Raw genomic sequence first — 25,362 nt, 5'->3', positions numbered from 1 at the left:
GGTACATCCCATGGTTACATGCAGAATACAGGTGTTCTTCGACTTACAACAGTTCACTTTGTGGCCGAAATTACAACGGAATTGGGAAAAAAAAGACCATTTCTCACTCTTACGACCGTTGCAGCATCCCCACGGTCGCCCGGTTTACATTTGGGGTGCACTTGCAACTGACTCGCATTTATGACGGTTGCAGGGTCTCACGAACATCTCTTGCAAATTCAACAGGGAAGGCAGACTCACTTAACAACTGTCGTTATTAGGCTCAGCAACTGCAGTGACTCACTTAACAAATGTGGCAAGGAAAGACGTAAAATGGGGCAAAACTCACTTGACGGATTTCTCACTTAGCAGCATGAATTTTGGGCTCGATTGTGGTCGCATGTGGGGGATCACTTTTAGGCACGAGTTCGGATCTATATTTTATTCTGCATTTCTTTATTTGTTCGCTTGCTTTTTCAGGTAGCCAAAACGTTTTATTTTATTGTGAGATTTATCTGTGTAACTCAAGGCAAATCCCACCTCCTGTTTCCCCCATAACAACAACCCTCTGAGGTAGGCTAGACTGAGAAAGGGATTGGCCTAAAATCCACCAGATCCCAATCTCCTGGTTTTCTAGTTCAAAATCTTCATTATTAGTCCAAACCGGTTCTTAAAATGTTTTCTGTGTAAAATGTATTGAGGACTGATTCTTGGATTATGTCGAATGATAGTTTGAGTAGTCTCATTAAGATGAAACCAAGGCAAACCACATCATAAGGTAGGGTGTAAGCATGATCACAGTATCCCCTAAACCACCATTTATGCCGTTTCCCTGACAGTGCAGTGGACGGTTTCTTCGGGGAGTCTTGAGGACTAGCGTCCTGAGCAGGCAGTTAACAACGTACCAAATCAAGCACAATTGAAAGCAGGCTCCTGGGGTCGTTTTTAATTGGCTAAAAGGATACTTCTCCCACCCACCCCCCTAACCAACCCAATCCCCAAATTCTGTTTCAGGCCTCTTCTCATCTGCCTCAGCAGTTGAAGTTCACAACTTCCGATTCCTGCGACCGGATTAAAGATGAATTCCAGTTGCTCCAGGCCCAGTATCACAGGTAAACCGCCCAGTTTTCTCTTCGTTTTTAGCCCGCGGTTGTGCGAACGATGATTCCTAGGCCAGGATGTGGGAGCTGCTGAAATCGAAAAGAAGGTTGGATCCCATGGGAAGAAACACTCGGCGTGATTGATCGCTGAAGCATGTATTTGCACAATTTTTGCTTATGAGGATCGCAGCAGTGTTCAGTCCTGGTGCAGCGGTGTTAAAATGTCACCGGGATTTCTTGATCACCGGGATTTCTTGAGGTTACCAACCTTTCGGACTTCAGGGACCACTAAATTCATAATTTTAAATCCCGCGGAACCACGAATAGGATCTGCGTAATGACCGGCTGGGTGGGCGTGGCTAGGTGGTCATGTGGCTGGGTGGGCGTGGCCAACTTGATGTCACTCATGTCGAGGGGCACCTCCTCGACGGTCTCAACTCGCCCCTCCCCTCCCAGCCACTCCTCACATGCCGACCTGGGCTCCTTAGGGCCCCAACAGGAAGCAGTTGCTGGAGCTAAGCAGCCCCCATGAGAAAGAGTTGGCAAAAACAGCTCAGTTCAAATTGGGTCTGACTGCACCTCCCTGAGGACTAGGAGCACAGGCTTTCCAAGCATAGGGAACACCTGTGGGAGTTCAAGGCCAGGTACCGGCGCCTGGAGGCTCAGTGGGCTGAGATGGTCAGCCAGTTCCAGGCCAGGATGCAGTCCCACTGGAACGAGGCCCTCCAGCTCTTTGTCACCAGCCGTGCTTCCCTCCAGCCTTCGTCCAAAGCCCCCCATCAGGAGTCTGAAGAAGACCCCAAGTCGGAATTTCTGCCCCCTCCGACCCACACAAAAAGATCCCAAAGGGGGGGGGAGACTCTCTGCAGCAACACAAGTGTTCATTGCACGTATCCATCCTATCGGTTGTAGTTTGAGGACCCCTAATTTAGTGCAATATAAAAAATGCAAATAATTTTTCTGTGGGCCACCAAAATTTTCTAGCGGACCACAGAGGTCCATGGATCACCATTAGGTGACCGCTGCGATACAATAGTGTTTCCCACCCTCAGCAACTGCAAGACTTCATTTCCCAGAATTCCTCAGCCAGCACACATGCCTTAAGATGGGTGGACTTCATTTCCCAGAATTCCTCAGCCAGCACACATGCCTTAAGATGGGTGGACTTCAGTTCCCAGAATTCCTCAGTCAGCACACATGCCTTAAGATGAGTGGAATTCAATTCCCAGAATTCCTCAGTCAGCACACATGCCTTAAGATGGGTGGACTTCATTTCCCAGAATTCCTCAGCTAGCACACATGCCTTAAGATGGGTGGACTTCAATTCCCAGAATTCCTCAGCCTGCACACATGCCTTAAGATGGGTGGAATTCAATTCCCAGAATTCATCAGTCAGCACACATGCCTTAAGATGGGTGGACTTCATTTCCCAAAATTCCTCAGCCAGCACACATGCCTTAAGATGGGTGGACTTCAATTCCCAGAATTCCTCAGTCAGCACACATGCCTTAAGATGGGTGGACTTCAATTCCCAGAATTCCTCAGTCAGCACACATGCCTTAAGATGGGTGGACTTCAATTCCCAGAATTCCTCAGCCAGCATACATGCCTTAAGATGGGTGCACTTCAATTCCCAGAATTCCTCAGCCAGCATACATGCCTTAAGATGGGTGGACTTCAGTTCCCAGAATTCCTCAGCCAGCACACATGCCTTAAGATGGGTGGACTTCAATTCCCAGAATTCCTCAGCCAGCACACATGCCTTAAGATGAGTGGAATTCAATTCCCAGAATTCCTCAGTCAGCACACATGCCTTAAGATGAGTGGAATTCAATTCCCAGAATTCATCAGTCAGCACACATGCCTTAAGATGGGTGGACTTCAATTCCCAGAATTCATCAGCCAGCACACATGCCTTAAGATGGGTGGACTTCAATTCCCAGAATTCATCAGCCAGCAAGCTTATGGTTTGCTATTTTAAATCAGGAGTTGGAATTCTGGGAGTTGAAGTCCACAAGTCGCCACGTGAGGCAGTCCTCATTTGAAGTCAAACATGCTTGCCAGTCTGTTGAAGATCATTCAGAGATCCAGTCTGATCTCCGGATCTGCCTCTCCTCTCTTTCTGAGATCCCTTTTCTATGTATTTTGCGAAGGACTGCAGAACCCAACCATTATTTTGCAACAATCTTAAACATCTGAAAATCTTCATTCTTTGATCCTTAAAATTTTTAAAAACCTGGATGCAGTTGGAAACGGAGGCATATTTAATAAACTGCATTCCGTTTTTTTTTATAAATAACTTTTTTAGAGAGGATGGTGTGAGATCTCAAGCTCAGCAACAGGTGCCCGGGTTTCGATCACCTGACTGGCAGATGCTACAACGGTCATAAGCGCGAGGACTCCGTTGCCAGGCACTTTTCCCCAGTGCTATTTTAAATTTGGTCACTGAACAGAATCCGGGCAATGTTTCCAACGGCAGAGAAGCCCCCAGCCCCGATTCATCTCCCCATGCCCACCGACCCAATTTCCTTCTCTCTTTAACAGCCTGAAGTTGGAATGCGACAAGCTGGCCAGCGAAAAGTCGGAGATGCAGCGCCATTACGTGATGGTAAGTTTCGCACTCGCGATCGGGGGGGGGGGTTCCCCCCGAGAAGAGCAGTGAGTCCCGTGAGGGAAAACTGCAAATGGTTCTCCCCCCCCCTGCACCCTCCCAAACATTAAAAGGGGCAAGGCGGTGGGGGGGACAGTCCCCTCGGTTGTAAACCAAAGCGGAGCACAGGACCCTCTGTTCAAATGCAGATGACAGGAAGCTCGAGGCTATATAAACCAAATTTCCCCCACCCCAAGGAATCAAATCCTTTGAAGTAACGACTCTTCCCCCCCACCCCCAAATCTGGACTACTGCAACGTGCTCTACATGGGGCAGCCCTTGAAGAGCATTCGGAGACTTCAGCTTGTCCAGAATGCAGCCGTGCGAGCGATCGTGGGTGTACCTTGGTTCACCCATGTAACACCTATCCTCCGCGAGCTGCACTGGCTGCCTATTGGTCTCCGGATACGCTTCAAGGCGCTAGTCGTCACTTATAAAGCCCTTCATGGTATTGGACCTGGGTACTTGAGAGACCGCCTGCTGCCAATCACCTCCACTAGACCGATTAGATCCCACAGATTAGGCCTCCTCCGAATTCCATCCGGCGGCCAATGCCGACTGGCGACTACCCGGAGGAGAGCCTTCTCTGTGGCTGCTCCGACCCTCTGGAACGAGCTCCCCGTGGAGATTCGAACCCTCACCACCCTCCAGGCCTTCCGCAAAGCCCTTAAAACCTGGCTGTTCCGACAGGCCTGGGGCTAAAGAGCTTTTGCCCCCCTCCTCGAATGGTATGACTGTTGTGTGTTTTTAAATTATGCATTGTTACGTTTTGTTTTATTTTTTTGTCTGTACCCCCTTCCCTGATTTGAATTGTGAGCCACCCTGAGTCCCCTTCGGGGGGAAAAGGGCGGCATACAAATATAATAAATCAATCAAATCCCCAAATTACTGCCTTGGTTGGATTCTGTAGAGATTCTCAGTCCTCCAGCTCATGGTTGTCCCAAAGGTGTTTTTTCTTTTTTTCAAGAGGCAACTGGACTTTCTTGTTTTTTCTTTTGAAGACGTTTCCCTTCTCCTCCAAGAAGCTTCTTCAGCTCTGACTGGGATGGTGGGGAAAGGAAGGATTTATGCTCCTTGCAGACAGCTGGTCGTTTGCATCCTTTGAGAGAGTCGTTGAGGGCACTTGGAGGTTTCTCTGTGTCCTCGGTCACCTGAGTGGTGCTCCTGGTTTCTGTAGTCTGCAGTTTTTTTTTCTCTGAAAATCCATTCCTTCTCTCACACCGTTCAAAAGGTGTTCATCTCAGTTGGATGCTGGTTCTGGATTCCTTCCCCTCCATCCAAAAACCCAATTCCATTTTAATTTTGTTTCTTTATTAAATTTAGATACTACCCCATCTCATCATTGGGCAGTTCTGGGGATCCCTTCCTTCCTTCCTTCCTTCCTTCCTTCCTTCCTTCCTTCCTTCCTTCCTTCCTTCCTTCCTTCCTTCCTTCCTTTCCATCCTTGCTTTCTTTCCATCCTTTCTTTCTTTCTCTCCATCCTTCCTTTCTTCCTTCTCTTTCCTTTCTTTCTTTTTTCTTTTTGTTTCTTTCTCCGTTCCCATTCCGTCTTCCTTTTTTCCTTCCCTTCCTTTCTCTTGAGGACTAGAAGCTTAAGGACGCCCTAGGTAGAGATCCCAAAAGCGAGAACAAGGATTCTGCTGCCTTCTGGAACGAATTCCTTTTGTGTCCTCCGTACAGCCTCTTATCGTGTGTGTTAGGGTTTGTTTTTGTGGTTTTGTTTTGGGGTGGTTTTTTTGCAAAAAAACCGAGGCTTGGCTGTTTTGCATAAGTCACCCAGGCAGCTGCATTTGTCCCTGGCTCATTTTTTATTTATTTATTTAGCTTTTATCAGGACACAGCTGGTTCTCCTTGACGTGCCAGTTGGAGGTGGCCAGCTGTGCCTGTTGCCGCTGTTGCCAAAATTCAAGGTGATGGATGTCGTTGGCCTTGAGTGAAACCAGTTCCCAGGCCTTCCAGAGAGAGGCTGCCGCACCTCCTCTGGCGCACAGCGATAAGGCATAAAAATGCTTTGTATTTCCTAGGAAATTCAATTAAAATTAAAAGGGCAAAAAAAAGAAAAGAAAAGTTCTTGTAAGCACATACTAACCTTTCGTGAGAGTCAAGGAAAGCCACAAACCACCTCCGGCGCCCACATCTTCCATTTAGAAGGCAGAACCCCCCCAGGGAGCCAAGCCCTCCGCCTTGCCAAGTTTCTAGTCCTTAACAAGGAGCGTTTTTGAATTCTCCCGAGGCCTCCAAGAGCAGTTAAAGTGGGCCGGAATTATTGAATTCATTTTTGTTTTTTGTTTTCCTTTATCCCTTCCTCAAGATAATTCCAGAAGCTCCAAATCAGCCTGGTGGCAACTCAAATAAATGTGTGTGGTTGCAAGGAGCGGGGGGGGGGGGGGGGGGGAGGGGGAGAGAGAGAGATTTTGGCTCCCTCTGATCTTAAGAGGATTAAAATGTGCGGGATTGCAGTTTTAATTTTAATCTAGGTCAGCGTTTCTGCTCTTGGGCCCCCTTCCCAATTTTGAAAGTCATGGAGGACCCCAAACAGAGCTTTTGTTGGCATAGGCTATATTTACAGTATTAAAAATTTAAATGGACCCATTTGTAGAAAAACTATTTATTGAATCGGCTTAAAACTACAAATATGAAACTCATTGGAGGTTGGCATCAATAAAATATTTCTCGTGAAAAAAACCCATTAGTTTTTAAAAAAAACCAATGAAAAGGCTGATGACATTTAATATTTTTACAATATTTTTAATATCCAGCAAACCATTTTAACTTTGTGCCCCCCCCCCCCCCCCCCGCAAAAAATGAATTTTGGGAGCTGTTCCGGGCTCCTCAAACCATATAACAAACACCAATCTACTAAGTTGGTCCTCTATTTACGATCACCGTCAAACCCAAAATTTCCGTTGCTAAACAAGACAGTTGACCTTTCTGGCCAGAGTTAAGTGAATCACTGCAGTTGTTAAGTTAGTAACATGGTTGTTAAATGAATCTGGTTTCCCCATTGACTTTGCTTGTCAGAAGGTCGCAAAAGGGGATCATATATGACCCAGGGACTCTGCAGCTGTCATAAATGCGAGTCAGTTGCCAAGTTCCCGCGGGGATGTTAGCTTTAAGGGTGAAAATCTCATAAATTACTTTTTTTCAGTGGTGTCTTAATTTTGAATGGTCACTAAGCAAATAGTTGTAAGTTGAGGACTTACCTGTAGAAGGGATACATTCATGACTGCTATCTGCAGTTCGGCGGTTCAAATCTCACCGGCTCAAGGTTGACTCAGCCTTCCATCCTTCCGAGGTGGGTGAAATGAGGACCCAGACTGTGGGGGCGATATGCTGACTCTGTAAACCGCTTAGAGAGGGCTGAAAGCCCTATGAAGCGGTATATAAGTCTAACTGCTATTGCTATTCAAGCTTTTCGACTACAAAACCTGAATTTTCTGGGCACAAGATTTTGGAATTAATATTTCTCCATGTGATCTACGACCGTGAAGGCAACCCCTTGAGTTGCGATGGTAATGAAATTGTAAGCAATTTCATCGTATACGTGATACACAATGACAATAAATGCTATTCTGTACTAATGGAGCTTGCCCACCACAGTCATAACTTGTGGCAGTAAAACAAATGGGTTGTGTTATTTCATGATTTCAACACCTTTCCTGTGATGTCATTAAGCGAAGCACTGCAGTCATTAAATGAAGGTCACAGTCATGAAAGGAACTAATGATTCACTCTGGTTTTTGGTTTTGCCAAAAATCAGAAGAAAATGCGGTGTTTTGCCAAAAACGTCACAAGAAATAGTTGTGTGAGCCCAGGAGGCTACAAATGGCCATAAATTCAGCCTGGTTGCGGGGGGGCCTGAATAGTCACTGTGAGTGGACATAAGTCAAGGACTAGTGGTATGTGAATTTTGATCATCTGTTGCTGGTGATTTTGTTTTCTTGCTTAAATGTGTAGGTTGTGCAAGGAACGATTTAATGGAAAGCAGAGAAAATATTCTCAGTAAATGAATGCAACAGAGGTTTTGGGTAGAGAAAAGGTTTTTTTTAATGACTTAAATTTCTTTTTGGTTTGCTTTGGAAGGCAGAGATATGATCAAACCGAATTCATCCTGGTTGTGTCTAAAATCATGGCTTGGTCTTAACTTGGTTGGAAGCCCTCCGGCAGGATCTGCAAAATTATGTATAGAACATATAGAATAACAGAGTTGGGAGGGGCCTTGGAGGTCTTCTAGTCCAACCCCCTGCCTAGGCAGGAACCCCCACACCATTTCAGACAAATAGTTATAAAATATCTTCTTAAAAACTTCCAGTGTTGGAGCATTTACAACTTCTGGAGGCAAGCTGTTCCACTGATTCATTGTTCTAGCACTCAGGAAATTTCTCCTTAGTTCTAAGTTGCTTCTCTCCTTGATTAGTTTCCACCCATTGCTTTTTCTCCCGCCTTCAGGTGCTTTGGAGAATAGCTGGACTCCCTCTTCATGGTGGAAACCTCTGAGATATTGGAAGACTGCTGTCATGTCTCCCCTTGTCCTTCTTTTCATTAAACTAGACATACCCAGTTCCTGCAACCGTTCTTCATATGTTTTATTCTCCAGTCCCCTAATCCTCTTTGTTGCTCTTCTCTGCACTCTTTCTAGAGTCTCCACATCTTTTCTACATCGTGGCGACCAAAACTGAATGCAGTATTCCAAGCGTGGCCTTACCAAGGCATTATAAAGTGATATTAACACGTGATCTTGACATCTTAATTCCCTTTCCCAAATGCAATTTTGGGAGAAAGGAGGAAATTGCCTTCTCTTAAAGCAAAAGCTGGCTTGTGGGTGGGGTCAAAGTGGGTGGGGCCAAAGTCAAAGTGGGTGGGGCCAGGAGCCAGTGTGGCCAAAATCAATAATGCACGCATTATATACAGGTTATCCTTGACTTACCACCACAATCAAGCCCAAGATTTCTGTTGGTAAACAAGATAGTTTGTTAAGTGAATTTTGCCCCGTTTTATGATCCTTCTTGCCACAGTTGTTAAGTGAATCACTGCAGTTATTAAGTTAGTAACGTGGCTTTTAAGTAAATCTGACTGATGATCACGTCCCTTATAATTGTTAGTTGTGAAGTCATTTCCGACCCATTGCAACCCCATGGACAACGTTCCTCCAGGCCTTCCTGTCCTCCACCGTCCTCTGGAGTCCATTTTAGCTCAGGCCGACTGCTTCAGTGACTCCATCCAGCCTCCTAATTCTCTGTCGTCCCCTTCTTCTTTTGCCCTCCATTGTTCCCAGCATGAGGCTCTTCTTCAGGGAGTCCTTCCTTCTCATTAGGTGGCCAAAGTCTTTGCGTTTCCTCTTCAGGATCTGGCCTTCTAAAGAGCCGTCAGGGTTGATCTCCTCTAGGACTGACTGGTTGGATGGCCTTGCAGTCCGAGGGACTCAGAGCAGAAGTCTTCTTCTCCAGCACCAGAGTTGAAAGGCCTCCATTCTTTGGCGTTCAGCCTTCTTTATGGTCCAACTTCCACAGCCATCCATTGCAACTGGGAAAACCAGAGCCTCGACTAGACACACTTTTGTTGGCAGGGAGATGTCTCTGGTTTTTAGTAGGCTGTCTAGATTTGCCATCTATGTCCTTGGGCCCCTGCAAAGATAAAATACATGCCAGTTGCTAAGCACACTAATTTTTATCACATGAAAACAGGGGTGCTAGTCGTAAGTGTGAGAAACGGTCCCTTTTTTCAATGCAGCTGAAACTTTAAATGAACTGTTGTGAGGATTAACTAGGCAATTATTATTTTTTGGTTCACCCATTTCTTTTCCTCGTAAATCTTGTTTCTCCTTTTCCCACTTCCGCATCCTCTCTTGCCCCGACGCTCTTTACAGTAAAACTATTTTAATAATAATAATAATTTGCTGGCCACACTGGGGAGCTTTGATTTAAATCCCGTGCCAGGAAGGAATTTTAATTGTGGGTGTGGCAAAATTGCAGGCGTGTAGAAAGGGCAGAGAAATTGTATTGTGTGCTGTTACTCTTCCAAAATTCAAAAGGTGGTGTTTTGTTTCATGTTGCTTAGAATCATAGAATCATTAAGTAGGAAGGGACTTCCAAGAGTCATCTAGTCCAGCCCTTTGCCAGTGGGCTGGAAAACCAGTTAGCGTCAGAATGGTGGAGTGGGAAGGGACTTCCAAGGTTCATCTAGTCCAGCCCTTTGCCAGTGGGCTGGAAAACCAGTTAGCATCAGAATGGTGGAGTGGGAAGGGACTTCCAAGGGCCATCTAGTCCAGCCCTTTGCCAGTGGCCTGGAAAACCAGTTAGCTCCAGAATGGTGGAGTGGGAAGGGACTTCCAAGGGCCATCTAGTCCAGCCCTTTGCAGTGGGCAGGAAAACCAGTTAGTGCCAGAATTGTGGAATGGGAAGGGACCCCTAAAGGTCATCTATATTCCACCGCTTTGCCAACGGGCAGGAAAATCAGAAAGTGTCCTGTCAAGAATTGTGAAGGGGCTTCCAAGGGTCATCTAATCCACCCCTTTGCAATGAGCAGGAAAGATGGTTACTGTCAGAATTGGGAACTGGGAAGGGACCACCAAGGGTCATCTACTCTAGCCCTTTGCAATCATGGAATCTTAAAATCCTCCGGAGACGGAAAATCCACAACTGCGTCTGTTTCTAATCTTGTCGCGCAGGGGGCCATTGTTCGCCTTCGAGAAGCTGTGTCTGGCCATGATCATAATATGGATTATTTCTCTTTGTAAAATTGGGAGATGAGTTCAAATCCTGCATGGAGAACTCCAGAAATTAGGAGACAGGAGACAGGCCTAGATTTCATCTAACAAGCATATATTTTAATTTTCTCTCTCTCTTTTTTTCCTTCCAGTATTACGAGATGTCCTATGGCCTCAACATCGAAATGCATAAGCAGGTGAGATTTCAAGATTATTATTCTTTCTTCTGGGGGCTTTTAAGGGTGCCTCACACAGGTGGTCCTCGACTTACGACCACAATTGAGCCCAAGAACTCTGTTGCCAGATGAGACATTTGTTAAGTGAGTTTGCCCCCATTTTACGACCTTTCTTGCCACTGTTGTTAAGCGAATCGCTGCCGTTGTTAAACTAGTCAACCAGTGGCAAAATGAATCTAACTCCCCCATTGACTTTGCTAGTCAGAAGGTCGCAAAAAGGGATCACGTGACCCCAGGACACTGCAGTTGTCATAAATACGAGTCAGTTACCAAACGTCTTCAGTTTTGATCACGTGATCATGGAGATGTGGTCGTTAAGTGGGAAAAAGGGGCCGTAAGTCGCTTTTTTTTTTTTCAATACCGTGGTAATTCTGAACGGTCATTAAATAGCAATAGCAATAGCAGTTAGACTTATATACCGCTTCATAGGGCTTTCAGCCCTCTCTAAGCGGTTTACAGAGTCAGCATATTGCCCCCAACAACAATCCGGGTCCTCATTTTACCCACCTCGGAAGGATGAAAGGCTGAATCAACCTTGAGCCGGTGAGATTAGAACCGCTGAACTGCAGATAGCTGAAGTGGCCTGCAGTACTGCACCCTAACCCCTGCGCCACCTCGGCTCCTATAAAATAAACTGTTGTAAGTCGAGGACTGCCTGTATCTCAGGGGTGGGTTCCGGATCGGTTGCAACGGGGCCCGGCGTCCTCCACACGAAAGCGTGCATGCGTCATAACCTGCCACTGGCGCCTCCGCGACGCTCCAGCTGCTCAGCGGAGCGTTGCATGGACGCCGTGCACGGCGTGCGCGGAAGCACCAAAGGCTTTAAACGACAGGTAAGAAGGGCGGGCGGGTGGGCCCTCCGGAGCACCGTACTGGAACGGTACCCGTTGCTACGGGCAGGCTCCGGTAGGCCCGTACCGGGGTGTACCGCCTGCAACCCACCACTTCTGTACCTGGAGCTGAAGCCGGAGTGGGTTTTTCTTACCTTATGCTTCGAGGAGCATTTCAGGTCATCCGCTACGGGCTGTTTTAGATTATATCCAGGGCCGCTGCCCCACCCCTTCCACCAAGCAGAGCCCTTACAAGCAATCGGGCGTGTCTGCCAGACACTCGCTAAATATAATTGAAATTTCATTTAAACGACATTTAAATTAAATTGCAGCTTAATCCGATTTGTTCCTCCTGCGTGTTCATCATCTACCTGTTCTGACTTCCTTTTGCAAAAACTCTGCAGGCCGCACCTGGTTCTTGTCAAGATGCCGTGCTAAAGGCAAACAAATTTAATTAAAAGCCAGGTTTATTAGCTCCACCCAGCTCGTTTCCTTATTCTTGTCTTAATATTGTTATTATTTTGATTGAAATGCAATTTTAGGCTACTGTGCAGCTCCAGGATGATTAACTATGGCTCCTTTAAGACCTCTGGACTTCAACTCCCAGAATTCCTGAGTCAGCCATGCTGGCTCAGGAATTCTGGGAGTTGAAGTCCACATCATGCTGGCTCAGGAATTCTGGGAGTTGAAGTCCACATCATGCTGGCTCAGGAATTCTGGGAGTTGAAGTCCACATCATGCTGGCTCAGGAATTCTGGGAGTTGAAGTCCACATCATGCTGGCTCAGGAATTCTGGGAGTTGAAGTCCACATCATGCTGGCTCAGGAATTCTGGGAGTTGAAGTCCACATCATGCTGGCTCAGGAATTCTGGGAGTTGAAGTCCACATCGTGCTGGCTCAGGAATTCTGGGAGTTGAAGTCCACATCGTGCTGGCTCAGGAATTCTGGGAGTTATGCTCATTACTTGTGAAAGGGCCATAGTTACCCACAACTGGTGTAGCCTAGTAAACTTCTGCCAGCTCTTGTAACATCTGTTGTTAAACCACGAAGCTGACTGCATATTTTTTTTTGAGAAATTACCGTGAAGTTGAATTTGTGTGAAGTAACAATTACAATTCCCATACCCCATTCTTAGGAGAACCAGAATCCCCCAAAGACTCATTTCCCCTTTTCATTGGGAACGCTGGCAAATTACACTTGTCATTAACTGCATCAGTGTTTTTCAAAATGGTGACTTTAAGATGGGTGGACTTCAACTCCCAGAACTCCCCAGCGAGTATGCTTTAAAATGGGGGGATTTCAATTCCCAAAATGCCCGAGCTGGTATGCCTTAAAAGTAGCTGGACTTCAGCTCCCAGAATTCCCTGGCCAAAATGGCTGACTGTGATTCTGGGAGTTAGTCCACCCATCTTAAAACCACCAATTTGAGAATGGCTACATAATTCCCACCTTTTCTTTGGCTTTTGCTCATTTTTACCTCCAGTTGTTTTCATTCGGTTTAAAACTGGCGTGGTCCACTGTTCTGGCTCCCCTCCATCCGGTAATGAACGCAGACACAGGCTTAGCTGTTTGCCACTCTTTATTCACAGCAATTATAATCCTGTTGGCTGAAAGCCCAAACACGGCTCACTGACAAGACGTTGGCAGCAACCCAGACTCCCAACAGACACGGGAACACAAGGCAGACCAGACAAGGAGTTCTCCAGATTATTACGAACGGTTGTGTCCTGCAAAAGGACTCCTCCCAAAGTCTCCTCTTATATACTCTCTTGGGAGGGGCCAAGCCACAACCACCTGGGCTTGATTATCTCTTACGAGTCTGTCTCCGTAACTGTTGCCTCCGTTTCTCTGCCCACTGTTGCCTGGCATCAGGGACAAACTCCCTTTGATCTTCCCCACTGCTCCATGCCTCAGGCCCCTCCTGGTGGCCAACCAGCCTCTCTGGTCCCTGCTCTGAGTCTGAACCCTGCCCAGGGTCCTCCACATCTTCCATAGCAGACTCATAGGAGTCCTCGCTATCGGAGTCCATCAGCAGCTCCAACGGCGCCTGCTGGGCCACAACAGACCACATAGCCCACGGGCCTGCATGCATTCACACAATCCAGCCTCTGCGAATTGGGTGATAGCTCGAAGTATTGTGTGAAAACCACAAATCCGATGAATCCCCCTGATGCGTCTTTGAACAGTGTACTAAGGCAGAAACGTTGTCCAACGTTCGGGCAGGAAGCGTGTGTCACCTTCGCACCATGCAAAAGATGCACATTTTTTGGGTCATTTGCAGCCTGTTAATGATGTCCCTGGCAAAAGGCTGCAGTGATGTAATTGGCTTTGGAGTTTGGGTGGTTGCTACCACATAAACGCACTTGCACATCGTGTTTTTGTCTCCTCTTGCCAAGCTGCTGATTGGAGTACACTTCTCCGGGTTAACCTTGTGTGTAATCTTCCATTTCAGGCTGAAATTGTCAAGCGGTTGAATGGCATTTGCGCCCAGGTTTTGCCCTATCTGTCGCAAGAGGTACGGTAAATTCCCTTTCCTTTCCTCTGGAACTTTTCCTTTTATTCCTTTGATTTTTATTCATTTACACCCCGTCTTCATTGTTTTTACAAATAACTCAAGGCAGCAAAAATATCCAGCATCCCTCCTTCTTTTGGTTTTCCCCAAAACAGGAAACATGAGTGTCCCAAGTTCACCCTGCCTTTCATGCCTAAGGCGGGATTAGAATTCAGTCTCCTAATGATTGGCTCAAAGCCACCCAATGGGCTCTCATGCCTAGAACTCACAGTCTCCTGGTGATCGGGCCAGAATCACCCAGTGGGCATTCATGCCTAAGGCAGAGGACTAGAATTCACTGTCTCCTACTGAACGGCCTAAAGTCACCCAGCCAGTTTTAATGCTAAGGCAGTACTAGGACTCACAGTTTTCCAATGATTGGCCTAAAGTCACCCAGCAGCTTTCATGCCTAAGGCGGCACTAGAATTCACCTTCTCCCGGCGATTAGCCTAACTTCACCCAGCAGCTTTCATGGCTTAAGGCAGGACTAGAACTCACAGACTCCTAATGATTGGCTCAAAGAGACCCAGGTGGCTTTCATGCCTAAATGTGGAACTAGAACTCACTATTTCCAGGTGGACTGTCCAAAATCACCCAGCTGGCTTTAATGCCTAAATGTGGAACTAGAACTCACTCTCTCCTGGTGGACAGTACAAAATAACCCAGCTGGCTTTCATGCCTAAGTGTAGAACTAGAACTCACTATTTCCAGGTGGACAGTCCAAAATCACCCAGCTGGCTTTAATGCCTAAGGTGAAACTAGAATTCACGGTCTCCTGGCGATTGGCTCAGCATCACCCAGCCACCTTTCATGCCTAATTTGGCTTTGAAAAACCAGGTATCTCTGCTTGCCTTGATTGAGGGACTTGTTTGCCCCACTATCTGAACCTTCACCCCTTCAGATCCTCCCACATTCCCTGCTTCAGGTGAGGAGTGTAGGGTGTGAAGTTGAGAAGTTCTCGGATTATAATGGCAGGCGTTTTGGGAGGTGGGTTCAAGCAGGGTCCCTCTTGAGGACCAAAGATAATGGTGCTTCCTGGGACCTTCTGGTGGAGGTGAGCAAGGGAGAATTGGCAGAATAATAATGCTACAAAGCAAAGATAGGACCTACCATTTTGGATGCATCCCGGAATATCTCTTGACCATCATCGGCATTGACAACATCCCCATCTGTCAATTGCGAAACATCCGACTTTCAACACCATCCAACATTCCCCATCTGCCTATCCCAGGTCCTTGGGGAAGGACTCCAGAGGTGGACCAAAAGTGCCAAATCCAGTCCGAACATCTGGATAACATCTTATAATAATGGAAATGACGTTTTCTGGCACAAATTGGCTCATCTAACCGCACTGCCTTCTCCCCCTCCCCACCCTGTCGTTCATCCTCCTGCAGATTGGTTCGTATCATCTTCTAATTTTCTTCTTTTTCTCCTCCTTCCCCTCCCCCCCCTCCTTTGCCCCCCCAGCACCAACAGCAGGTCCTGGGAGCCATTGAGCGGGCCAAACAAGTGACAGCCCCCGAACTGAATTCCATCATCCGGGTCTGTGATGCTCTTTTTGTTAGAATTGATGGGAGGGGGGGGGTCTTGGGCATATAACCATTAGGAGCGCTCCCCATTTTCATACATCTTTTAAGTTTGATGGGCACGTGGCTTTGTTAATTTAGAGCGGCGGGGGGGGGAGAACCAAACTTGGCCACTTTATAAGACTTGTGGACTTCCAACTCCCAGAAGTCCCCAGCCAGTGTGGAATTCTGGAAGTTGAAGCCCGCAAGTCTTAAAAGTAGCCACGTTTGGAGACCCCCTTGTGTATAGATAGTCCTCGACTTAACAACAGTTCGCTTAGTGACCGAGGTTACAACAGCGCTGAAAACAGTGCCTTGCGACCATTTTTCACGCAGCTTTTAACAGCATCCCCATGCTCATGTGATTTATATTCGGATGATTGACAACCGACGCGTATTTAGGATGGTTGCAATGTCCCAGGATCATGTGATCTCCTTTTGTGACCTTCTGACAAGCCAAGTCGATAGGGAACGTCGTAAATAGGAGATAAGCCTTGGTGGCGCAGTGGTTAGAGTGCAGTACTGCAGGCTACTTCTGCTGACTTCTGCCTGCCTGCAATTTGGCAGTTCAAGTCTCACCAGGCTCAAGGTTGACTCGGCCTTCTATCCTTGGTAAAATGAGGACCCGATTGTTGGGGGCAATAGGTTGACTCTAAACCGCTTAGAAAGAGCTGTAAAGCACTTAGACAGGTTAGACAACAACACCACCAGATGGATTCGTAACTGGCTGACCAACCGCACTCAACATGTAGTCCTCAACGGAACTGCATCTACATGGAGGGAAGTATGCAGTGGAGTACCCCAAGGCTCTGTTTTGGGCCCAGTACTCTTCAACATCAATGATGTGGATGAGGGAATAAATGGGGAACTCATCAAATTTGCAGATGACACCAAGCTGGCAGGAATAGCCAACACTCCAGAAGGCAGGCTTAAGGTACAGAAGGATCTTGACAAACTTGAACATTGGGCACTATCTAATAAAATTAAATTCAATGGTGGAAAGAGTACGGTTCTACATTTAGGCAAGAAAAACGAAATGCACAGGTACAGTGTAGGTGGTACCTTGTTCAGTAGTAGTAACTGTGAGAGGGATCTTGGAGTCCTAGTGGACAACCATTTAAATATGAGCCAGCCATGTGCAGCAGCTGCAAAAAAGTCAACACAGTTCTAGGCTACATAAACAGGGATAGAATCAAGATCACGGGAAGTGTTAATACTTTATAATGCCTTGGTAAGGCCACACTTGGAATACGGCATCCAGTTTTGGTTGCCACGATGTAGAAAATATGTGGAGACTCTAGAAAGAGTGCAGAGAAGAGCAACAAAAATGATTAGGGGACTGGAGACTAAAACATATGAAGAACGGTTGCAGGAATTGGGTATGTCTAGTTTAATGAAAAGAAGGACTAGGGGAGACATGATAGCAGTCTTCCAATATCTCAGTGGCTGCCACAAAGAAGAGGGAGTCAAACTATTCTTCGAGGCTCCTGAGGGTAGAACAAGAAGCAATGGGTGGAAACTAATCAAGGAGAGAAGCAACTTAGAACTGAGGAGAAATTTCCTGACATTTAGAACAATCAGTGGAACAGAAGTTGCCTCCAGAAGTTGTGAAGGCCCCAACACTGGAAGTCTTTAAGAAGATGTTGGATAGCCATTTGTCTGGAACGGTATAGGGTTTCCTGCCTAGGCAGGGGGTTGGACTAGAAGACCTCCAATATCCCAACTCTGCTATTGTATTGTATTATAAAAGTCTAAGGGCTATTGCTAAGGTGGTGTCATATCCCTCCCCCTCTGTTGAGGGAGGGCTAGTCAATTTTGACATAGAGGGCCTCTTGACTCCTCTTTCAAGGTAGACAAAGTCATATTCTGGACAGAGATGACCACTGGTTTGAAAGAGGTCAACAGCCCTCTCTCCACAGAGGGGGAGGGATTCTCCTGTTTACAACACAGACCAGTTCCAAGAAGGCTCCACATCCATTTGCACTACTCAGGTGATCTCGAGGGCACAAGTGAACGTCCCAAGTGACCTCAACGACACTCAGAAAGAGTGATAATGGCCAGGTGACTGCAAGAAATAGTCCTTCCAACTTCCACCACTCAGTAAGAACTGAAGAAGCTTCTTGGATGAGAAGCGAAATATCTGATAAGGAAAAAACAAATAGAATAGAATAGAATTCTTTATTGGCCAAGTGATTGGACACACAAGGAATTTGTCTTTGGTGCATAAGCTCTCAGTGTACATAAAAGAAAATATACATTTGTCACGAATCATAAGATACAACGCTTAATGATAGTCATAGGGTACAAATAAGCAATCAAATCATACTAGGAAACAATATAAATTGTGAGGATACAAGCAAAGAAGTTACAGTCATAAGTGGGAGGAGATGGGTGATAGGAACGATGAGAAGATTAATAGTAATAGTAACGCAGGCTTAGTGAATAGTTTGACAGTGGCGAGGGAATTTTTTTTGTTTAGTAGAGTCATGGCGTTGGGGGAAAAAAACTGTCCTTGTGTCTAGTTGTCTTGGTGTGCAGTCGTTTTGAGGGTAGGAGTTGAAACAATTTATGTCCAGGATGCGAGGGGGTCTATAAATATTTTCACAGCCCTCTTTTTAACTCGTGCAAATATACATGTCCTCAGTGGAAGGCAGGTTGGTAGCCATTGTTTTTTCTGCAGTTCTGATTATCCGTTGAAGTCAGTGTCTGTCTTGTTGGGTTGCAGAACCAAACCAAACAGTTATAGAGGTGCAATAATAATTCCTCCGTGGAACAGAATCAGCAGCTCTGTTGGGCAATTTGAGCTTCCTGAGTTGGCGCAGAAAAAACATTCTTTGTCGTGGATTTTTGATGTCACTTTTAGGTGTCCATTTTGAAAAAGCACCTATCACGTAATGAACCCAAACCAATCCCAGCAACTCTTGAGACTTTCGGCTTTCTCAAATAACTACTTTATTGAATACATCTCTTCAGCACATTTGACATGTAACCCAGCTCTGGCTATTTCCCCCACTTTTTCAGTGTAATTAAAAGCCAAGTATATTTTTCTTTTTAAAAATATGGTTTTGACAAATTTTAGCAGTGTGCAGCAGCTGCCAAAAAGCCAACACAGTTCTAGGCTGCATAAACAGAGGAGTAGAATCAAGATCACATGAAGGGTTAATGCCACTTTATAAGGCTTTGGTAAGGCCACACTTGGAATACGGCATCCAGTTTTGGTCGCCACGATGTAGAAAAGATGTGGAGACTCTAGAAAGAGTGCAGAGAAGAGCAACAAAGAGGATTGATTGATTGATTACATTTATATGCCACCCTTTTCCCCGAAGGGGACTCAGGGGACTGGATTAGGGGACTGGAGGCTCAAACATATGAAGAACGGTTGCAGGAACTGGGTATGTCTAGTTTAATGAAAAGAAGGACTAGGAGAGACATGATAGCAGTCTTCCAATATCTCAGGGGTTGCCACAAAGAAGAGTTGTGAGACAAACTATTCTCCAAGGCACCTGAGGGTAGAACAAGAAGCAATGGGTGGAAACTAACCAAGGAGAGAAGCAACTTGGAACTGAGGAGGAATTTCCTGACAGTTAAAACAATTAATCAGTGGAACAGAAGTTGCCTCCAGAAGTTGTGAATGCCCCAACACTGGAAGTCTTTAAGAAGATGTTGGATAGCCATTTGTCTGAAACGGTATAGGTTTTCCTGCCTGGGCAGGGGGTTGGACTAGAAGACCTCCAAGGTCCCTTCCAACTCTGCCATTGTAAATTAAAGATTATATAGCTCCCTCCCTTCCTCCCTCTATCGTCGCAAGTCACTTTGTCCAATTAGGTGTTTTTTGCATCTCCTTGGTAACTGCTTCCAATCTCTGGCCAGCACCTGGTGGGATGACCTTGGTTCCCACGAGATAGTTAGTTGTTGATATCTGGTCTGACATTCCTAAACTCCCTTTCCCCCCACAAAAGTGGGACAAGCTGAAAAACGGAGGAAAATGGCTGCAGCAGGCCCAATCCAATTCGAAGTTGGCAGCATCTTTGAGAAAACCCATGACCTGGATGACTGAGAGTCTCCATAGATTTGTCGGCTTTAAGATGTGTGGACTTCAATTCCCAGAATTCCCCCGGACTAAGGGAGAAAATTGAAGTCCGCGCATTTTTTAAAGCAGGGGTCTCCAACCTTGGCAACTTTCAAGGCCTGTGGCCCTCAAAGCTGGCTGAGGAATTCTGGGAGTTGAAGTCCACAGGCCTTAAAGTTGCCAAGGTTGGAGACCCCTGTTTTAAAGGACTCGAGATTGAGAAATACTGACAGCATCTTGCTGACCTCCAAATCAGAATGCTTTCCTGCGTGGATTGGCCTACTTTACAGGGCTGTTGTGAGCACGATAGCAAAGAATCGGGAATGCTGTTGAATTTCTCCGTGGAGGAAAAAGGGAGTTTTATGTTCAGCAGTGCCTACCCTGTTTCCCCGAAAATAAGACCTCCCTGGATAATAAGCCCATTCGGGCTTTTGAGCGCATGCGTTAAAATAAGACCTCCCCGAAAATAAGGCCAAGTGACTTACGGTCCTTTCCCCCACTTAACGACCACATCTCCATGGTCACGTGATCAAAACCGAAGACGTTTGGTAACTGACTCATATTTATGACAGCTGCAGTGTCCTGGGGTCACGCGATCCCTTTTTGCGACTTTCTGACTAGCAAAGTCAATGGGGGGGAGTTAGATTCATTGAGCCACCGACTAGTTTAACAATGGCAGCGATTCGCTTAACAACAGTGGCAAGAAAGGTCGTAAAGTGGGGTCAAACTCACTTAACAAATGTCTCATTTGGCAACAGAGTTCTTGGGCTCAATTGTGGTCGTAAGTCGAGGACTACCTGTGTGAGGCGGCCTTAAAAGCCCCCAGAAGAAAGAAGAATAATCTTAAAATTTCACCTGCTTATGCATTTCGATGTTGAGGCCATAGGACATCTCGTAATACTGGAAGGAAAAAAAGAGAGAGAGAAAATTAAAATATATGCTTGTTAGATAAAAATCTAGGCCTGTCTCCTGTCTCCTAATTTCTGGAGTTCTCCATACAGGATTTGAACTCCTCTCCCAATTTTACAAAGAGAAGTAATCCATATTATGATCATGGCCAGACACAGCTTCTCTAAGGCGAACAATGGGCGACAAGATGAGAAACAGACGCAGTTGTGGATTTTCCGGAAGGAAAAAGAGAGAGAGAAAATTAAAATTAAAATATATGCTTGTTAGAGAAACACGGTATTTAAAAACGGAGAACAGAATTGGATGGAAGCGGGTGATTAGGTGGGAAACTCCAAATTTAATTTGATTGATGTGTCCAGCCATATCAACAAATATATTACTTTACTGGGCAAGAACCACATCTGAGCATGCAAACTTAATAATTGTATATTATATAATTATATGTATTTCGATATTGAGTAGTGTGTTGGCCTAGAATTGAAGACACTCAACCTCGCACTCAGAAGGTTAAGCGTTCGATCTTAAGCAGCCGGTGGATGTTTCTCTGTTGTGGGGTTGCTTTTACTTTGAATGGTCACTAAATGAACTGTTGTAAGTCAAGGACTACCTTTAAGTGCTTTTAAGATGTGGACTTGAATTTTGAGGATTGGGGTTGCTGCAACAGTCATAAGTATGAAAAACGGTCGTTATGTCACACTTTCTATGAGCCATGTGGCGCAGTGGTTAGAGTGCACTACTGCAGGCTATTTCTGGCTGCTGGCTGCCTGCAATTTGGCAGTTCGGATCTCACCAGGCTCAAGATTGACTCAGCCTTTTGTCCCTCCGAGGTCGGTAAAATGAGGACCCAGATTGTTGGGGGCAATAGGATGACTCTGTAGAGAGGGCTGTAAAATAAGTGTTAAGTGGGAGGGGGGGAGGGAAGGAAGGAAGGACGGATCATGATGGCACAGTGGTGAGAATGCAATATTGCAGGGTGACTGCCCACTGCCATCAGTTCGATCCTGACTGGCTCAGGGTTGACTCAGCCTTCCAAGGTCGGTAAAATGAGGACCCATATTCTTAGGGGTAAGAGGCTGACTCTGTAAACCGCTTAAGAGAGGAGGGATGTAAAGCCTTGTGAAATGGTATACAAGTGCTATTCCTGTTGCTATTTTCAGTACCGTTGTAACCATACGGCCACTTAACAAACGGTCGTAAGTCGAGGACTGCCTAGGTGGGGAATGGAAGTGTCTTATTTTTATTTCTCGTCTGTTTTTTCTCTCCCGGGTTTCCCCTACAGCAGCAACTCCAAGCCCACCAGCTCTCTCAGCTGCAGGCACTGGCCTTGCCCCTCACCCCGCTCTCCGTGGGCCTGCAGGCCCCCTCCCTGCCCGCCGTGAGCGCCAGTACCGGCCTGCTCTCCCTCTCGGCGCTGGGCTCCCAGGCCCACCTCTGCAAGGAAGACAAGAACGGTCACGACGGAGACGCCCACCAAGAAGACGACGGGGAAAAATCCGACTAGGTGGATCTCGGGTTGGGGGGGGGGGGGTGCAGCGGGAGGCGATCCTGGCGGTGGGGGCAGAAGATGCCGCATTTAATCCAATTCCGGGGCTGGCAGGCAAACCATGGTTCTTCAGTGGGGCACGAGGGGCGAGACAAAATTGCAGCAATAACATTTTAGCCCCCCCCTCTTTTCCTGCCCTTCCTTCATTCCAGCTCGATAGCAGGCAGGAACGGTTTTCCCCAAGCAATTGGGGGGGCCTTTTGCATGCATGTTGGGGAGGGGGGTTCAGGTGAGGAAGGGGTTTGACCTCCCCCACCCTCTTCTATCTCCCCTCTTCCCTTTAAATTAATTCCAAAGGGTTAAGCCAGCATCAGAATATCCACGATGCATTGTTAAACTGGGTTCCTCCCCTCCGTGCATCCATCCATCCATCCTTTCCCAGGCTTTTTTTTTTTGCGATTGCTTGGCCCTGTCGCACAAAAAACTAACAAACTGGGTTAGTTATCCAAGGGGGGGGGAAGAAAGGATGTGGGTTTGCCCGATCCTAGATTTGTGGGAAAACCAGAGATCCTGGAAAATCCCCATCCAACAGCTGGAAAGTTTTCATCCACAGCTGGGGGAGGACCAGTCACTGGCACCCTCCCAGCTGCTTTAAAACGGGTGGACTTCAACTCCCAGAATCCCTCCCTTGACTCAATCGTGACCCCCCTAGGTGGATAGTGTGGAGGTTGTTAAGATGGTTGTGTACAGGTTTTTGTCGACTGATGGATCCAATGTCCCTTTGCTAAGTGACTCGCGCCTGATGAACTGTTTTGCCCCGCGGCTGCTAATCCAGTCACCGCTGGAGGGGGGGGGAATGCTGGGAGTTGAAGTCCGCACGTCTTAAAATGGCTGCCGTTGAAAAACAGCGCCAAGAAAACCATAATTCTGACCTTCCCCGTCTGATTTCAGCTCCCTGGCACGGCGGCACCACAGTTTTGTGCTCATGGAGGGCAGCCCTCTCCCAGTGGGCAAGGCCAGACCCCATTGGCGGAGGGCACTCCGACAGAGCGAGGTACAAAATGGGTTGGCAAACTTTCTGATACCTGCCAACCTCTTAAAAATGCCCCCCAAACAGAGAGAAATGGCTGAAATGCAAAGAACAAAGGTCTCCCCACCCCCACATTTCCGTTCCCCAATCTTCAGGTAGTCCTCGAATTACAACAGTTCATTTAGTGACCGTTTGAAGGTATAGCAGCATTGGGAAAAAAGTGGCTTATGGCCATTTTTCACAGTTAACAACCGCTGCGGCATCTCCAACGTCACGTGATGAAAATTTAGGCGCTTGGCAACTGGTTCGTATTTCTGACAGTTGCAGTGTGGCTAGGAAAGGTCGTAAAATGGGGCAGGCCTCATGTAACAAATGTCTCACTTAACAACAAATGCGGAACTCAATTACCATCGCAAGTCGAGGACTACCTGTATTCTAGCGGAGGTCCCATAAAGGGCCAAGCTCACTCGCCCAACAGCACAACTTCCCCATGTGGATTAGACCCCTTGTGACCCCCCCCCCCTCTTTAACAAAAGCAAAATCTAGATCCATTAACTCACCCTTACTTGCAAGTCCTCAGCAGCTACGTCCAGCCAGGAAACTCATATTACAGCTGGTCCTCGACTTAAAATCGTTCATTTAGTGACCATTCCGAATGGCAACGGCACTGGAAAAACTTAACCTAACCAGCCCTCCCACTCACAACCGCCATCGCAGCCATCCCTGTGGTCACGTGATCAGAATCCGGGCGCTGTGTTAACGGGCGTGTATTTATGAAGTTTGCAGCGCCCACGGGGATCACGTGATCCCCGTTTGCGACCTTCCCAGCTGACATCCGACCAGCAAACCCAATAAGGAAAGCCGGATTCGCTTAAGAACCCCGCGGTGATTTGCTTAACAACAACGGCAAACGGGTAAATAACATGGGGTGCGTCCCCCCCCCTTAACCCCTCCCTGTCTCACTTAGCTGTGGAAGTTCTGTCCTCCATTGTGGCCGTACGTACCACCTGCGCTCAATGGGATAAACCTTTTAAAACACTTGTCCCGCACTGCAAGGTTCTCTGTTTTGAATTTGGGGCGGTCACATAAGCAGCTAGACGTGAATGGATAACGTCCCACCGATACTTCCCTTGAAAAGCAAGCCCGATTGATTCCTTGGGGGGTTACAAGGGTTCTGGTTGGGGCCGACCCTGTCGGACTACCTCCGCATTGGATAATTTGCAAACCGCCAGATCCCACCGGATTCCACGTCGGTAATTTTCATTTGCTTTTCTCCCTCCTTGGCGGCACTTAGCTCACATCTGCCGATTTGTGGGGGGATGACTCCTTCTCTACAGAACTTTTTTGCTTTAAATTTGCTCCATATCGCCACTGACACCCCCCCGCCCCCCAAACACTAGCAAGCAGCATCTGGGCTTTGCAAAGCCCCCCCCCCCCAGCCCCCCAACTCCCGCCCCGCTCGACTCCTCTCTCGCTGGCCCTCCTCTGCTCCCACCAGCACTGTTTTAGCTAAGCAAGCACCTTTGTCATTATGCATGTCTCGTTTTTAAGGTAGCACAGAAGCAAAAATTTTATATATATACATATATATATAAATATATATAAATATATAAATATATTAGTTGGGTATCTCTGCCTCTGGGTGAACCTCTCAATGGCGTGTTGTTTTTTTAACCTGCCTTGCTGTTTCCTTTCCCTGCCCTTTTTAATTTTTTTTCGGGTTAAGAAAACCTGGAATTTGGAAACTTTTTTATCTCCCAACGATGGCTCGGCTCCCTTTTTTCTCAGCCGGATGGTTTGAAATTCAGGGGGTTGAGGGGGTGGAGGGTGGTGGAAAAGGATGTGAAGGGGGCTCCTGGATGCCCCTTCCCATTTCTTAAAAACAACCCCCCCCCCCAAGGATCCTGCAGCTATTCTATCTTTCCGTAATGCTAGTTCTCGACTTCTTCCCCCACCCCTCCGATTCCCCGAATAAAATTTTACGACAAAGAGAATTGTTTTTTTTTTCGTGTTTGTATATATTCCTTTAGAGATAGAGAAGAGAGAAGAGAAAAATCTTGTTGGCTCCGTGTGTTTATTAATCACTTGACCCTATATTAAGAGGAACTGAGACAAATTCTGTATTGAAAATGTAATAGCTGTGCCTTTTCAAATAAAAGAAATCAGATTGTTGGTTAAACTGTGGCCGCTTCATTATTGCCTTTGTAGATTCCTTCATTTCCTTCGGTTTTGTTTACTTTGGCCACAGCACGCA

The 25,362-nt window shown here is 46.7% G+C and overlaps 1 protein-coding gene across 2 annotated transcripts in view; it reads left to right on the top strand.

The window, feature by feature from the left end:
* Nucleotides 1-22,594, top strand: part of TLE5 (TLE family member 5, transcriptional modulator) — a 31,241-nt gene extending 8,647 nt beyond the window's left edge. The window contains exons 2-7 of one of the 2 annotated variants that reach the window (XM_087703314.1): nucleotides 994-1,091; nucleotides 3,624-3,687; nucleotides 10,588-10,632; nucleotides 13,954-14,016; nucleotides 15,520-15,594; nucleotides 21,878-22,594. In XM_087703314.1, coding sequence (XP_087559440.1) covers nucleotides 994-1,091; nucleotides 3,624-3,687; nucleotides 10,588-10,632; nucleotides 13,954-14,016; nucleotides 15,520-15,594; nucleotides 21,878-22,096 — 564 coding nt within the window. In that variant the 3' untranslated portion in view covers nucleotides 22,097-22,594. Of the gene's footprint in view, nucleotides 1-993; nucleotides 1,092-3,623; nucleotides 3,688-10,587; nucleotides 10,633-13,953; nucleotides 14,017-15,519; nucleotides 15,595-21,874 lie in introns of both variants that reach the window. The other variant, XM_087703313.1, reaches the window with a different exon arrangement.
* The last annotated feature ends 2,768 nt before the right edge of the window (nucleotides 22,595-25,362 follow it).

Source organism: Thamnophis sirtalis, unplaced genomic scaffold, assembly GCF_051295495.1.
Source record: "Thamnophis sirtalis isolate CommonGarterSnake01/CBP01778 unplaced genomic scaffold, rThaSir2_p1.2 scaffold_1, whole genome shotgun sequence".
NCBI classification, from domain to species: Eukaryota; Metazoa; Chordata; class Lepidosauria; order Squamata; family Natricidae; genus Thamnophis; species Thamnophis sirtalis.
The sequence above is the reverse complement of the archived record's forward strand: the minus strand, read 5'-3'. Positions and strand labels throughout refer to the sequence as shown.